General features: G+C 37.4%; 1 protein-coding gene across 1 annotated transcript in view; it reads right to left on the reverse strand.

Annotated features, from left to right (window-relative positions):
* CDH17 (cadherin 17) overlaps positions 1-14,669 on the reverse strand; it is an 87,152-nt gene that overhangs the window by 42,471 nt on the left and 30,012 nt on the right. Inside the window, exons 2-3 of the mRNA XM_054590135.1 lie at positions 13,547-13,618; positions 5,696-5,794 (exon numbers count right to left, since the gene is read on the reverse strand). Coding sequence (XP_054446110.1) covers positions 5,696-5,794; positions 13,547-13,597 — 150 coding nt within the window. The 5' untranslated portion in view covers positions 13,598-13,618. The remainder of the gene's footprint in view (positions 1-5,695; positions 5,795-13,546; positions 13,619-14,669) is intronic.

Genomic DNA, 14,669 nt, shown 5'->3' on the forward strand with positions numbered 1-14,669 from the left:
TCTCAATATTTCAAATATTTTCCATTATTATTATATTTTTATAGTGATCTTTGATCAATGGTCTTTGATATTACTATTTTATTGGGTTAGCCAAAAAGTCCATTTAGCTTTTTTCCATAAAATAAAAGACACATTTTTCATTTTCACCAATAATTTTATTGATTTGGATATTTTGAGTATGTCGGTTATCTCTCTCATGGTATAGCATTGGTTGTTCTCAATTAATGTCTTGGTTTGATCACTATCTACTTCAATTGGTCTATCTGACTATGGAGCATTGTCCAGAAAGAAATCTCCAGCACAAAATTTGGCAAACCACTTTAGACACACTCGATCAGACACAGCACCCTCTCCATACAATGCACAAATCTTTTTTTGCGTTTCAGTTGTGTTTTTACCTTTCTTGAAATAATAAAGCATAATGTGATGAAAATGTTGCATATTTTCTTCTGTCTTCAATGTTAAAATGGCTAACCAAAAATTCACCCATTTTGATAAGCTTTTTAAAAAAATGCCTGCTGATATGACAGCTGTCACAATATAATCTAACAAAAATTGTTTCAAATAAAGTTAAAGACAACCATTGCTACTAAAGCTATCATATAGAAAAAACAAGAGACTTTTTGGCCAACCAACTAATTGTTTGGGGGTACCATGAACCGTGTCCATATGAGGTGGTGAACTTAATAAATGTTTGTATTCTGAGTGCTCCACTGACAGGCCACTCCCTCATCCCTCTCCCTTTTCTTGAGCCTTTCTATTCTCTGAGACACAACAATAATAAAATTAGGCCAATTAATAACCCTTCAATAAACTCTGAGTGTTCAAGTGAAGGTTCCATTGTTGTCTTATTTTTAAAAATTTCTACAACCCTAACCTTCAGCAACCATTACCCTGATCAGTCAGCAGCTGTCAACATTGAGGCAGGACTCTCCACAAGCAAAAGATTGTGGCTCACTAAAGGCTCAGATGATTGTTGGTATTTTTTAGCAATAAAGTATTTTAAAATTGTTATGCACATTTTTAGACAAAATGCTATTTCACACTTAATACACTGCAATATAGTGTAAGCATCACTTTTATATACATTGGAAAACCAAAATTCATGTGACTTGCTTTATTGTGATACTAACTTTAATTTTGATGGTCTGGAACCTAACCTACAATATCTCCAAGCTGTAGCTGTAAATGCTTATTTAAAAAAAAACTGGTATCAAATAAATAATCTTCCACCCTAAGAACTATGGAAAATGGGTGCATAAACTAATCCCAAAGCAAACAAAAGGAAATAAAGATTAGAGTGGAAATTAATGAAGTGGAAAATACAAAAGCAAAGGGGAAAAATCAACAACATCAAGAGCTGATTTTTTGAAAAGGTCAGCAAAATTGATAAATCTTCATTTGGACTTACCAAGGAAAAAAGAGACAAGATTCAAATAACTAAAGTCAGGAATGTAAGAGGGGATATCATTACCAACCTTACAGAGAAAGGAAAAATTAAAGAAAATACTATAATTGTTTTCTCATAAATTAAACAACCTAGATGAAATGAGTAAATTCCTATATAGACAAAAAACTACCAAGACCTACTAAAGAATAAATAGAAAATCTGAATAAAACTATAACTAGTAAAGAGATTGAGTTAGTAATAAAGAAATTTCCCACAAAGGAAAACCCAGGACCATGTGGCTTGAGTGGTGAATTCTACATAACATGTAAAAAAAGAGTTAACACCAAACCTTTACAAATGCTTCAAAAAAGCTAAGAGTAAGGAACACATCCCAAATCATTCTGAGATCATTATTATCCAGATATGCAAACCAGACAAGACAATATGATAAAATTATAAATCAATATCTCTTATGACTATAGATTCAAAGTACTAGCAAACCGAATCCAGTGACATATAAAAATACTATATATGATGACCAAGTAGAATTTACCCCAGAATACAAAGCTAATTCAACATATAAAAATCAATTAAGTTAAGGTCATTAAATCAAATGAGTATCTCAAGAGAGGCAGAAAATCATTTGACAAAAATCCAACATCCTTTCATTGTAAAAAAAAATATGCAATAAATGGGGAATAGAAAGTAATTTAATCAACCTAATAAAGGGCCTCTAAGAAAAACTCATAGCTAACATTGTACTTAATGGAAAGACAGTGAGTTTTCCCCCATAATATCAGGAAGAAGAAAAGGATGTCTAATATTGCTATTTCTAAATAACATTGTATACTTGAAGTCCAGGGGAGGGGGAGTGCGGAGAGAAATAAAAAGCAACCAAATTAAAAAGAAAAAAGTAAAACTATCTATTCACAGATAACATGATCTTACATATGGAATATCTTAAAGAATCTTAAAAATTTTATGACAGCTAATAAACGAGTCTAGTAAGTTTGCAGGAAAAAAGATCAATATACAAAAATCAATTGTATATGTGTATGCTAGCAAGGAAAAATCTGAAAATAATATTAAGAAAGCAATTCTATTTACAATAAAACAAAAGGCTTACCTAAGAATAAATTTAACCAAAGAAATAGAAGATTTGTGAACTGAAAACTACGAAACACTGTTGAAAAAAATTAAAGATCTAAATAAATAGAAAACCATCTCATGTTCAAGGATTGCAAAATTTAATACTTTTAAGATAGTAATACTCCTCAAGTTGAAACACTGATTCAACACAATCCCTACTGAAATGACAGTTTTCTTGTTTGTAGGATTGACAGGTTGATTCTAAAATTCATATGAAAATGAAAGAGGTCCAGAATAACCAAAACAATATTTAAAAAGAAGAACAAAGCTGGAACACTTAACACTGCCTGATTTTAAAATTTACTACAAAGCTACAGTATTCAGGAGAGTGTGGTACTGGCATAAAGATAGGTATATAGATCAGTGACATGAGAGAAGCAGTTCAGAAATAAAGTTTTATATTTACGGTCAATTAATTTCTAATGAGGGCACTAAGACAACACAAAGGGGAAAGAATAGTGTTTTCAACAAATGGTGCTGGAACGACTGAATATCCGTGTGCAAAAGAAGAATCCCTACCTTATAGCATACACAAAAGTTAACTAAAAATACATCGAAGGTCTAACTGTAAATGCTAAAACTATAGAACTCTGAGAATACACAGACATAATCCTCAGGGCTCTGGATAAGACAATATTTTCTTAGATATGACATCAAAAGTACAAAAAACAAAAGAAAAAATAAATTGAACATCAAAATAAAAAACTTTTGTGTTTTAAATGACACTATCAAAAGATAAAAAGATAGGAAAAAGATAATCTTTAGAATGTGAGAAAATATTTTGAAATCATATATCTGATAAGGAATTTGTATGGAGAATGTATAAAAAGCTCTTATATCAGTAAAAGACAAATAATCCAATTAAAATATAGGCAAAGGTTTTGAATAGACATTTCTGCAGAGAAGATATACAAATAATAATAAGCCCATGAAAAGACACTCAACATCATTAGTCACTAGGGAAATGCAAACCCAAAACACAAAGAAATACCACTTTACCCTCATTAGGATAGCTATAATTAAAAAACATAATAACAAGTGTTAGCAAGGAACTGGAGAAATAAGAAACCTTATACAATGCTGATGGGAATGTAAATAGTTTTGGGAATGGAGAACAGTTTTGCAGTTTCTCAAAAAGTTAAACCATGACTCAGCAATTTCAGTCTTAGGTATACACCCAGGAGAACTGAAAACATATATCCTCTCAAAAAGTTGTACATGAATGTCCATAATAGCATTATGCATATTAGCCATACGTGTCCATCAATTGATAAAGGGATATTCAAACTGTGGTATATCCATATAATGGAATATTATCCAGCCATTAAAAAGGGAATGAAGTACTAATACATGCTACTGTATTTATGAACCTTGAAAAAATTATACTAAGTAAAAAGAAATAATACACTAAAGGCCATATGCTGTATGACTTCATTTATAAGAAATGTTTAAGTAGGCAAATCTGAGACCAAAAGTAGATTAGTTTTTGCCAGGAACTGGGAGGAGAGGAGAATGAGGAGTGGCTGCTAATGCATACATGATTTCTTTAAAGCTGATAAAAATGTCATGGAATTAGATAGTGGTCGTGGTTGGACATCTTTTTGCGATATTAAAAACCACTGAACAGTACATTTGAGAAGGATGGGTTTTATGGTATGTGAGATATATCCTAATACAAAGAAAAAAGAAAAAAGTGACCTATCTCAGATTTGTATCATACTGTCTTATGACCTGGAAGCCTCTGAAGGTACTAAGCTGGGGCTAGTTGAAAATCCTTAGTGAAAAAAGTTTGTAGCTATTTGGTTCTCTTTTTTTTTAGGGTACTTTAATAACCCAAGGATCAGCCTCATGGAGCAATGAGCTTGTTTTGTGTCACCCTAACTCCAGGCAAAAATATTAGGTTGGCCAAAAAGTCCATTACGTTTTTTCTGTACAATGGCTCTTAGTAGTGCTTAGTTGTCTTTAACTTCATTCAAAATAATTTTGTTAGGTTGTATTGTGACAGCTGTCATAGCAGTTTGCATTTAAAAAAATTCAAAACTGGTGAATTTTTGTGCAGCCACTTAATATTGAAAATGGAAGACAATGCAACATTTTTGGCATATTATGCTTTATTATTTCAAGAAAGGTAAGAATGCACCTGAAATGCAAAAAAAGATTTGTGCAGTATAGGGAGAAGGTGCTGTGACTGATTAAATGTGTCAAAAATGGTTTGTGCCATTTCTTGGTACTATTGACATTTTGGCCAAATAATTCTTTGCTGCGGATCTGTCTTCGCACTGGAAGATATTTAGCAGCACCCCTGGCTGCTACCCACTAGAAGCCAATAGCAGGATATAGCCAACATACTCAAAATATCCAAATCAATAACATTATTGTTGAAAATGAGAAATAAGCATCTTTTATTTTATGGAAAAAACATAATGAACTTTTCGGCCAACCCAATATTTCAAGTGATGCTGAATGAGAGAATCTGCAACTCTTCCCCAACACTGTAAAAAAGAGTTCAAAGGCACATCTTACCAAAGCCAGGTTTCCTGCATTATCTCCACAATACAATATAGACAGAGAGAGTATGGTAGAGTAGAAGTCAACTGTTTTCTAGTCTCAACTCTGCCATTAACCTATGTAAGCCTCAGTTTTCCTATATGTAAAACGACCATTTGGTATCAAAAGTCTCTGAGGTCTTTCCCAGCACAAAGATTTTGTGAACCTAGGAAGGAAATCCCTTTCATCTCCTACTCCTCCACCCCAACACACACACACACACACACACACACACACACACACACACACACACAAGAAACATTCAGCCATGACCACTAAGCCTGACAGCCAGATGGCCACCCCACTCCCAAAACTGGTTCTCTTCCCACCGTTGGAGGAAAGGCAGAGCCTACAGACACCGAGATCCCCTCTCCCAGGACGGGAGAGCTTGCCCCAGACGCAACTGAAGAAATCCAAATGAGGGTGTCAGACAACACTTTACAATACTGAGGCCACCCATCTCTCTTATTAACATAGCTTCTGATATTATTCTTGATCATGAGATCTGTCAAGCCTTTATTTTACTTCCTGTTGCAGAGTAGATAAGAGTAAAAGTCTACTGTGAGAGCTGGAGAAATCAAGGTGACAGTGATCAAAAGTAGCCATTACCTGGAATATCATTTGAGTTGGTTCTTGGCCTTCAAAAATAGAAAATGTCATGGGCTTCAGGGGTCCACTAAACCTCCCCTCTTGGCCATATCCAGTTGTCTGTTAAAAAAAGACAAAGAAAATTAGCATCACTATCTATTATGAAAGTATCACTTGCTAGTTTTATTACGGTTTCCAGGACTGACAAGTGAAACACAAAACTTTAACCTGGAAGAAAACAATGTAAAATCTAGTTAAAAATAGGCGGAAAGAGATCTAATGTTTGTTGAGGCTTTACTATGTCAAAATGGCTTGTGATGAGCCTTGCATAGCTTTTCTCATCGAACCATTCAAGTAGTGGCCCTATAGGGAGAATGTTAACTCCTGTGGTACATATAAGGATCAGAGAGGTTAAGCTACTTGCTGAAAGTAAAGTTTGTAAGTTGTTGACACAGCACATACACAGGGATCTAACTGAACAAAGGCTCCTTCACTTCTATTAGTTTATAAGGAATTCATGGAAGATTCACAGCTCTCTAAAGCTCACAGTCTCCCCAGGGACAACAGAATTCATAAGGTGGGGGGGAAGAATACACAGATATGATTACTGCAATACTTGTTTGGCACATAGTAATATGGTAAATTTTAGTCAAATTTGATTTGAATTTGAACTGTAACTTTGAGAAAAGCTTACTGTTTTAACACTTCATTAGCAATCTATACTCATTTAGAAAACAATAAAAGCGCAAACGTTTACTTAAGCAATAGCCCCACAATAGTTCTAGAACCCAAAGACCCTGAACTTGAAAGACAAGCAGCCCCATGCAGGTGCCCAAATCCAGGCTGGAATAGTAGTAAGCGGTGGCTGGAACAGTAGCTAAATTAGTAAGTGCTGAGATCTGCCCTAAACACAGTTAATCCTGGCAAAAACCATAGGGAGGTAAATTCTTACTAATACCTCCGTTTCATAGGTGATGAGACTCAGACTCAGAGAAGTTAAGTAATTTGCCAGGTACTGTGTCAGGAAGCAGAATTAAAATCTGTGACTCTTAAACTGGCCCTCTCAGCCACTATAAGCCCACTATACACCACAGAGAGCAAAAGCAGCAGAGACAAACTGGCAGGAAGCCAGCTGTATCCAGGGTGTGTGCAAGGGTACGACTCTCACCATTTCCAACCACGGAGAATGGGGGGCATTCAGCACATGCTGCTGCCATCCCTTTGTTCCCAGGATGACTGCATCTTTGAAAGGAAACATGGGGCAGAATGGGGCAGGTGGCAGACAGGAAGTGAGAGTCAGCCAAACACCCACCCATGGAGGGGCATCCTCTGGGAGGAGGGATTTAGCCCCCATATCTGATGCCGGTTTGCCCTCCTTCCTGAGTGGTTCTTCAGACCTCCTACTTGTGCTGGAAACCAGGAGTGGAATAGGTTAGGATCAGAAGCATATGGCAAGTCAGTGGCCTTTGAGCTAGACAGGTAACACCAAAAATGGAAGAAGTGGGTGAAAATTGGAGAGAATTTGTCTTCCACATCTTTAGGGAAAGCAAATATATTCTTGCCATGGAAATGCTGGGAATAACCACCCCCCAAAAAAATAATTAGCAAGAGAATGATGGGAACAAATAGTCTTAAAAGAAATCCCTTGGTTCATTGAATCTAAAGTTGATACTGGCTGCCTGGTAAAGGAACAATAACATAGGAGAACATTAGGGTTTGGAATTTGGTTTCTTCTCTGTCAGTGTAGCAGCAAGCTTTTGAATTAGCTGTCCCCAGTCATTATCAACCTTTCTCCCTTGTAAAGTTAAGTATTTGCTTTCCCAGACTTCCTTGTAGCTAGGAGGGTGTGGTCAAGTGAACCATTTCTAGTTAATGAAACAAAAGAGAAAGTCTTCTGGGGGATTCTGGTCAAGTTTTTGTTTACCTGATGAAAAAAGGACAGACATGGCTGGCATTGCCCTTCATGCCTCCCTGTTGTTGCTCAGAAAATGGACCTGTCTATAGCTGTGAAAAACATCGTGAAACCATGAGGGGACAAACCAGTTCAGAGAATGGTGGAGCAAAGATAAAGAAGCCCAAGTCTCTAATAACATCACAGAACTGCTACGTCTACCCTGGATTGCCTCTTTAGTCTTCTTGTTAATCTGAGGAAAATAAACCCCCATTTATTGAAGACCTCTAAAGCCGAACTTCCTGTTACTTAAAGCTAAAATATTCTGTACCAACACAATAATTCTATGGACTTCTAGCTCATCTCTTCCTTTTGAAGTATATCATCCTCTGGGGTGTCTTCTCCACTTTCCACTCCTTTTCTCCATCTTTAGCTCCATTAGCTCCTCTGGAAGGTGGGGCACAGGAACTGCGTGCAGATAGCCAGGTGCCACTATGGTTTTTACAAGACCAAGGCAACAATTTCTGTGGGGCTTCTGCTTAACAAAAACTGCCTTCATCAGCTTTCTACTCACATCAGCAGGTGGTCAACCTTTCAGCTGATCACACCAGTGATAGTATCCAGAAGAAAACTGCATTAGTCAGACAAACCTCAGAAACCAGCCTGCATTTTTCCTATGCAGATAAGCTGGCTCACCTATCAGGAAAGGAGGATACCTCTCAGTGCAAAGTTCAAAGTTGGGTTCTTTGATCAGGGCAATCAACATTTCTTCCTGCCCATTAACACAGCTACTTGGGCTATAAAGATTTCAAAATCCATGTATACACCATGAGTCATCAGGCCATACTGCCAGAACTAAGAACAGTGCGGTGGAAATATGTGAACAGCCCAGAGGGTTTATTCAGGAGTTGGAGAGAATAATATCCACCATCTTGCACAAAAAGGTGAAATGAAAGGGATGAGAATGAAATTGACATTTTTGAGGGTTTCTGTGTGGCAGTTATGGGACTGGACCCTCCATGCACATAATTTCTTCTAGTCCTCAACAATATCAGGAAACTGTTTCCAGAGAAGTCGCACAGCAGACACTGATACAGCTAGAGTGAGGCAGAGCCGGCCTTGTCAGACCACCAAGTCCCATCTATGAACAGTGCAGCTACGCTCCTTTCCAGGCCATCAAAGAACATGTGCAACTGCCAGATCTGCCTGCCTGGTAGTCCCCCCCTTTGCACTTTCCAGCAAAAGTTCTCTGCATTGATTATGTAGTATTAATGCCAAACTATTCTTCCTCTGGAAGCGTAGTCCTAGGCAAAACTCTAAACTAGGTAGCTTTTCCCTGACTTCTCTGCCTCCCTCCCTATTCAGTGTCCTTCCCAAACCCTGGATTACTTACTTGCTCTCTCTTCAGTGACCTTGCAATATATTCATGCAGTATTTCTAACCTCCTTGCAAAAAACCAGCTCTCAGAAGATAACAAGAGAGCCGTTTGCAGTATAGAGTATATGATAGAGAACCATGTTAAATTACTATCTCTGCTGAAGAAAGCCTTACACTAAGGCAAGAAGCTTCAAATAAACTTCCATTCCTCATACTAAAGGGTCTAGGAGTAAAGGTTAGTGGAGGCAGGGATTTCAACGCCCCTGAAATCCCACCACACTGGTAGCAGTGTCTTCCTTCAACCTCAGACAGCTGTGCTTGTGGCTGTCTCTGGGGCAAGGCTCTTGCTCTCAGCAGGGTTTAGGCAGTACTTCTCACTATAGGTAGAAATCCTACTGGAATGAGACTAGAGAAAAGAAAAACTTACGTTCAACTTTTATCCAGGAAGAAAATATATGTCCCCTTCTTAGACAAAAAGCAGATGAGCCCGCTAATGTCAAATTATTGTGATAGAATCTTCTCTCTCTCTTAGATTTCATTGTTGTTTCCTAATACAAGGCCATAATTATATATTTAATTTACCTTATTCCTGGCACTGTGCTATGTGCTGAGACTACAAAGATGACAAAAACACAGTCTCTTCCTCATGGAGGTCAGTGTCCATATGGTTTGAGACACAATATTTAAAATGCTGTAAGACTTTTGGTCAAGATGGAGGCATAGGTAGACATGCTCCATCGCCTTGTATAACCATAGGAAGGATCACAACTAACCAAATACAAACAAAAAAACACCCAGAACTGCTAGAAAATTGAACTTATGGAAGTCTGACAACCAAGGATTTAAAGAAGCCATATTTATCCAGACAGGTTGAAGGGGGAGAAATGGGGAGCCGGGGTGGAGAGGATGTAGTGTGGCAGTGAGGCAGCTAGGCAGCTGCAGCAGTGGCTGGCAGAACAGGTGGTCCCATATTCACATATTGTGGATAAAAAATGGGAGGAGTACCTTGGGAGCAAGCAATCCCAGCCCCAGGCTAGGCTGCACAGCCTAGGGCTCCAGCCCTGGGAAAATAAAACCTCATAACTTCTGGCTGTAAAAACCAGTGGGGTTGGGGCAGTGGAAGAAACTGCCCGTCTCTCGGGGAATGTCCCTTTAAAAGGCCCACACAGCATGGATGGATCTGGAGAGAATTATGCAAGTGAAATAAGGCAGGTAGTAAAAGAAAAATACTATGTGATCGCACCTGTAAGTGGAACCTAATCAACAAAACAAGCAAGCAAGCAAGCAAAATAACACCAGAGACATTGAAATAAAGAAAAAACCGACAGTAACCAGAGGGGAGAGGGGATGGGGGAGGGGGATAACAGGAGAAAGAAGGGGAAGGGTCATCAAGGAACATGTATGAAGGACTCATAGACAAAGCCAAAGGAGGCTAGGATTGAGGGACAAAACCAAAGGTGGAAGTGGCTGGGGTGGGGGGAAGTGGTGGTAGGAAAATGAAGACAACTGTACTCAGACAACAATAAAAAAAACCTAAAAAATAGATTGTTAACATATTAACAATAAGTTAATATATCTATTAACATATATTTTCCATGGGTGGTTACCATCTATTCAAACAAATGATTAAGTCTTTATATGAAGATAGCTGTTTTCCAACAAATCAAAATAATTTCATATAAAGTGAATTATGTTAAATATATTTTATTGATAGATTTTTAAATACATAAAAGGTTAAAAAGAAAAAGAAAAAGAAATTATGGACCTGCACAGACCTAGAACATACACAAACCCACCCACTCTGGGAACGACCACTGGGGCAGCAGCTAGAGGGGTGCCAGTCGCATACAGGAAGGGAGTAAAGTGACTGGAAATGGGGCGAGTGCTGAGCAAGCCTCCAGCAGCCAGACAGCAGCATTTTCCCTTCTCTGACCCCTCTCCTACATACAAGAGAAAGAGGGTTGCTCCAGCCTAGTGAATAACTAAGGCTCCACTCCATACAACCTAACAGGTGCACTAAGACAGGGAGTCAAAGCAACTCTACCTAATACAGAGAAACAAACACAAAGAGCCTGCCAAAATAAACACAAAGAAATATGGCCCAAATGAAAGAACAAAACAAAAACCCCAGAAAAATAACTAAGCGAAATGGAGATAGCCAACCTATCAGAGGCAGAGTTCAAAATACTGGTAATAAGGATACTCAGAGAATTCATTGTGTGTGGCAAAAGTATGAGGAAAAAAATGAAGGCTACACTAAGTGAAATAAATAAAAATCCACAGGAAATCAACAGTGAAGGGAAGGAAGCCAGGGTTCAAGTCAACAATTTGGAATATAAGGAAGAAATAAACTATCAACGAGAACAGAATGAAGAAACAAGAATTTAAAAAGAAAAGAAAAGAAAAAGAAAAAGAAAAACAAGGAGAGAATAAAAAAACTCTAGGATATCTCTAAACATGCCAACATCTGAATCATAAGGATGCCAGAAGGAAAAGAGGAAGAGCGAGAAATTGAAAACTTATTTTAAAAACTAATGAAAAAAAACTTCCCTAATTTGGCAAAGGAAATAGATATACAAGTCCAGGAAGCACAGAGAGTCCCAAACAAGTTGGACCCGAAGAGCACTGCACCAAGACACATGACAATTAAAATGCCAAAAATTAAAGATAAAGAGAGAATCTTAAAAGCAGCAAGAAAAAAAGCAGTTACCCACAAAGGAGCTCCCATAAGACTATCTGCTGATTCCTCAAAAGAAACTTTGCAGGCAAGATGGACTGGCAAGAAGTATTAAAAATGATGAAAAGCAAGGACCTACAACCAAGATTACTCTATCCAGCAAAATTATCATTTAAAATGGAATGACAGATAAAGTGTTTCCCAGACAAGGTAAAGCTAAAGGAGTTCATCATCACCAAGCCCTTATTATATGAAATGTTAAAGGGGCTTATTTAAAAAGATCAAAACTATGGACAGTAAAATGACAACAAGCTCACAACTATCAACAATTGAATTTAAAAAACAAAAACAAAAACAAACTAAGCAAACAACCAGAACAAGAAAAGAATCACATAAATGGAGATCATTTGGAAGGTTATCAGTGGGGAGAGGGAATGGGGGAAAAGGTACAGGGATTAAGGAGCATAACTGATAGGTACAAAGTAGACAGGGGGAGGTTAAGAATAGGATAGGAAATGGAGAAGCCAAAGAACTCATGTGTATAACCCATGGACTTGAACTAAGGGGAGAATTGCTGGAGGGAAGGGGAGTCCTGGGAAGAAGGGACAAAGGGGAAAAATTGGGAAAACTATAATAGCATAATCAATAAAATATACTTAAAAAACAAAACTCTATAGTAATGATAATAGTTAATATTTATTAAGTACTTAGACCATGTCAGTCACTGATATGAGGACTTTATAAATGCATTATCTCATTTAATTGCCAAAACATTCTATAAGTTTTCTTATCAGACTCATTTCACAGGGCAGAAAACTGAGGTTCAATACTTAAGTAACTCACCCAAGTTCCTATCACTGGCAAGTCACAGTGCCAAGTTTGAAGCTAGATATAACTTCACCACAACCCTATGATACTATAGAGAGCAAAGGACATTTAAGAGGGTAGGAAGAGGACAGAAGTCAAGTGGGGGTGTTTGACACAGTCTTTAGGGAGTCCTAGAAACAAGCTTTGAGCCCCTGGCCTTTGAGGATGCAGACTGCTCATAAAATTTGAACAGCATTTTATCTGCTCCTCCACCTCCAACCCTGGGAGGAAGTCTCTGATAGTTTCAAAAGTTTAGTTCTATTTCACTCTGTAAATATTTTGAGCTTTGTGGGTTCTAGGAAACTCTCTGGGACTTGAAATTTGACAAGTTATTTTTGTGTCACAGAAGAAAGGAATACATGCTTTGAGTTATGGGCATCTAAAAGCACTCTTCTAAAGAGAAAGCAAAGCTTTCCCCATAATCTTGCTTCATAATACCACAAATTGGCAAATATATGACATGCATGAGTCTCATGAGTAAAATCAGGATGGCACTTCTCTATCCACCCAAAGTCAAAGGTTATATTTCTCCAGGTTTCATCCAGCTTCAACCTATAGAAGACTGTCAGTCATGAGGGTTAATTCAACAGGTAGCTAAAGACAAATTTAACTATAAATCTCCAAAAAATATATATGGAAAAAATACAGAGCAGAGCAAGGTTGAAAATCAAGAAAATGCTTTTGTGTGTGTTTCAGTGATAATTTTTCATGGCTGTAGTAAAGAGAACAACAAAAAGTCACAATTAAAGGACTTAGACTAATATATGTATCTGTATGCCTTTACTTCCAGATTCCATGAGCTATACATGGAGGTCTAGACCTGAGTAGATAGATTTGTTTTAAACCTTGACCAAGCATTATTGGCTTTTAAGAGCTGAGGAGAGAGTATAGACACATTTCATCAAAACGTCACATTGGGGCAAACTATGCATCTTTTGTATATGATTTAATTTTGATAAACTTTTTTTTAAAGTGGTAACACCATTGTGTTCTTGGCATGCAGTAGAAGGATGGGAGAAAATATTTTTGAAAATAAATAAAGAACATCCTCTTCTCTTACCAAATAAAGTGTGAGGAGACACAAGTAGCGCAGTTGGGCTTGTGCCATCATTGTTTTCTTTTATTCAATCTCCTGTGAATGAACCAGAGATAAAAGTGATTAGTTACCAGTCTGTTAAAAGCACATCTTTCCAACCAGAAAAAAAAATCACTGGATGATATCCAGTTACAAACATAATAGAATGGGATCCCTAACGACCAGGCTTGCCTTTATATGGAACTATCCAGTTTTCCAGAAGCTTCACAATGCTTCATTCATAGCAACATACAAGTCAACATCCCCAATAAAGCTCATGCTTCTTCCATTTATTTAACTGCTACACTTTATTATAATGTTCACTTAAGGGTCTTAATGATAGGCAATAATTTAATTTTCAGCCATCATATGGTTGGGAAAGCTATGCTTTAGCAAATGCCAATATAACTAGATACTAAAATGTTAGTGGTTCTGATTCAAAGCTACAAGTATATGAGGTTCCTCAAGCAGAAGGAACACGAGAATGCTCACAACTCTTTATTTAAAGATCTCTTTGGTCTTCTAAACATTATTGTTAACTATCCAATATACTTAAGAAAAACATGTACTTCTTATTACTCCAACGCCAACGAAATAAGAATCCAAAATTCAGTCCTTATTTTCTGCTGTTCAATATTATTTTCCTTTTGCTCCTGTCACTTCACATTTCACAGAAATTATACTTTTCATCCAGAGATTTGTGGTGACTATAGATTTTAAGACCTGAGACAAATTTTTCACATTGCCTATAAAGCAGGGTTGTTGCCTATTACATAGTACTAAAGAAATAAATAAATTTTAAAAATTTTTTCAAAAAATCAGAGGCAATTCAGGATGACAGCACAGGAAGACAGCACTGAACTCACCTCGTCTCATGAACAAAAGTCTATAACTACACGTGAATTGATTCTCTCTGGGAAGGACCTGAAGACTGGCTGAAAATCTCCCCCACAGCAAAGGATAAAAGGGCCACATTGAGTTGAGTAGGAGAGATGTGGTCTTGCCAATAACCCCATCCCTGGCATGGCAACCCATGAAGAAATATACAGCTTCTCTCTGGGGAGTGAGGAACTTGTGCCCCACATGATGCATCCCAACCCTTGGGACC

Source organism: Pteronotus mesoamericanus, unplaced genomic scaffold (genome assembly GCF_021234165.1).
Source record: "Pteronotus mesoamericanus isolate MK-2021 breed Mesoamerican mustached bat unplaced genomic scaffold, CSHL_Meso_final scaffold_174, whole genome shotgun sequence".
NCBI lineage: Eukaryota > Metazoa > Chordata > Mammalia > Chiroptera > Mormoopidae > Pteronotus > Pteronotus mesoamericanus.